Genomic DNA, 2,237 nt, shown 5'->3' on the forward strand with positions numbered 1-2,237 from the left:
AGTGCTAAATGAGTAACCTCATGTGTGCTGATAAAAGGAATGTGCAGAATGAATAGGTCAAGACAAGCCTACCAAATGGTGATGTAGAAAAAAAAACAGGGCAGTCATGAAGTGAAAGGATCCGAACAAGACGAGCCCGCCCCATGGTGGGAGGAAAAAACACAGAACAGTCACAAAGTGAAAGGATCTGTTACAAGGCGTCACACAATTAATTTCAGAGAGTGAACACTTCTAAGTAAGTTGATTGCAATCACTTGGAGCCGGAAGCACTTGTAATAACACCAGCAATGCATGACAGTACGATACAAGCCATGCAATTATGTTTGCATCAAGCTACAGTTTCATGCATAACCTACTGGAATAGATAGATCTAGATAGGATAGATAGATAGATAGATAGATAGTAACATGATACCACAAGGTCCCATAGCATATATAGTGCTAGCTAGCCAAACTGCAGAGGTCATAATTTAACTTAAAACATCTGGGGCAATCTTTGGTTCTCATTTTTTCCATCATAAGTCACTGGTTTTCCTTGGTAGCAGCCTCGGCTTCTACCCCATCGCCACCAAAAGCAACAGCCGCAGCGACATAGACAAGTGTCAACTTGGCAGCTCCAACAACCACAGTCTTAGCAGCACGTCCGATGGACATCATGCGCCTGCAGGTAGAGGTAGGGCAACTGGTCAAATTATATGAGATTATATGCATAAACTCCTGTCAAACAAACAAAATGGAAAATAAGGAAGAAAATTGATCAAGTAACTTTGTATCTTCACGTACATTAGAAAGACAGAGGGTCCTGCTTCCTTTTGGAGCTCCGCCAACGTATCTAACACCGCCTTCATCTCCTCAAAGTCCAGCTCTTCCTTCTTCAGGATCTTGCCAGCACGCTGGATTGATAAAAAAAAAGGCACATGTATAAATCAACAAGTCACAGAATCATACTTGCCGTATATGAAATTATGGATAAATGAAGTCAAAGAATCATACTCTACTAGCTAGCTAGGAAGATATCGAAACCACAGCAACATGCATCTTATGTGTTGCAACTTGTTACTATTTGCTTGCTAAAGGGATGAACAAAAGGTCATCATGCTCGGATCAACCAGGAAAAAAGATGTTGCTTAATGATATAAGTAATTTGCAAGCTGTCCTGTTGCTAGTAAGTCAGGATGTACAGCTTGAGGTCAGATTAAACAAGCACAGTACCACTACACTAGCATACATGAGAATGCCAAGTAAGTAAGCAATCTTGCTCTTGTTTCTAAGTAGTCCATCCATCTATCTATAGCAGGTAGCAGGTAAACAGAAGAGACACATGCATGTTGCTGTTTCGATTGCACATGATTCAATCATCGCAGGCTACATCCTTGATGTCGGCAGATAAATCATGAGATAAAAGATGTCAATTTTTGTTTAGATACCTCGATGGGAAGCTAAATTTGCTCTTGTTTCTAGCTAACACAAGAGACAAATGCGTGCTAATGTCTCGATTGCGCAGGATACGATTATGGATGGCTAAATCCTTGATGACTTGAGATGGATCATGCGAAAAAAGATGTCAATTTTGGTTAAGATACCTCGCCGGAGACCTGGCTGGAGAGCTGGCGGGAGCGCATGAGCCTGCTTGGCGCGAGCCGGCGTGGTCCCTCCTCCACGACCGCCGCCTGCGTCCGCTGGAGCAGGGAGCCACCGATCCTCCTCGCCGCGCACCGAATCGCCGCCATCGCCGCCGGCCTGCCAACAATTGGTCAGGGAGGGATTAGGATGACAAATCCGGAACGAATCACCACCGCCGGCCGGTCGGCACCCCAATGCCGTACCGCCACACACACACCCCATCGATCAGGTTGCGCCCGTGGAGATTTCGGTGGGTTTTGGTGAGCGTACCTTGCGGATGTGGGAGGCGGCTAGGGTTCCGCGTTCGCCGCTTCCTGTCGCCTGCGCCTGCGCCTCCGCCGAGAAGAAAGAAGGGGAGAGAGTGGGTGGGGGAAGAAGTGGGCAGGACTATATAATCTTGCGAGCAGGCCCGGCCCAGTGCACTTCTTCGTTCTTTTTCTTGGAGGTGGTTTCGGCCCTAATGGCTTGCACTCAACGGAGATTTCGGCCCTATTGGTTATCTTCCTTCTTCTTCTTCTTCTTTTTTTTTTAGCACGGTACAATTGAAGTCACTCGCATACACTCATATTCCTATGAACGCACGCCCCTATGAGCACCTCCGAAAGACTGAGCCGA

The 2,237-nt window shown here is 46.4% G+C and overlaps 1 protein-coding gene across 2 annotated transcripts; it reads right to left on the reverse strand.

The window, feature by feature from the left end:
• Nucleotides 1–212: 212 nt before the first annotated feature.
• On the reverse strand, nucleotides 213–2,030 carry LOC123149745 (uncharacterized). Of its 2 annotated transcripts, none has more exons than XM_044569474.1 (4): nucleotides 1,893–2,030; nucleotides 1,595–1,739; nucleotides 783–892; nucleotides 213–660 (listed from the first exon to the last, which is right to left on the reverse strand). In XM_044569474.1, exons 2-4 carry the CDS (start codon nucleotides 1,727–1,729, stop codon nucleotides 522–524), a joined length of 384 nt encoding a protein of 127 aa, XP_044425409.1. In that variant the 5' UTR covers nucleotides 1,730–1,739; nucleotides 1,893–2,030; the 3' UTR covers nucleotides 213–521. The 2 variants fall into 2 exon arrangements, with proteins under 2 accessions (XP_044425409.1, XP_044425402.1); XM_044569467.1 differs by having other exon boundaries at nucleotides 1,583–1,739.
• Between the last annotated feature and the right edge of the window lie 207 nt (nucleotides 2,031–2,237).

This window comes from Triticum aestivum, chromosome 1B (genome assembly GCF_018294505.1).
Source record: "Triticum aestivum cultivar Chinese Spring chromosome 1B, IWGSC CS RefSeq v2.1, whole genome shotgun sequence".
Taxonomy (NCBI): domain Eukaryota; kingdom Viridiplantae; phylum Streptophyta; class Magnoliopsida; order Poales; family Poaceae; genus Triticum; species Triticum aestivum.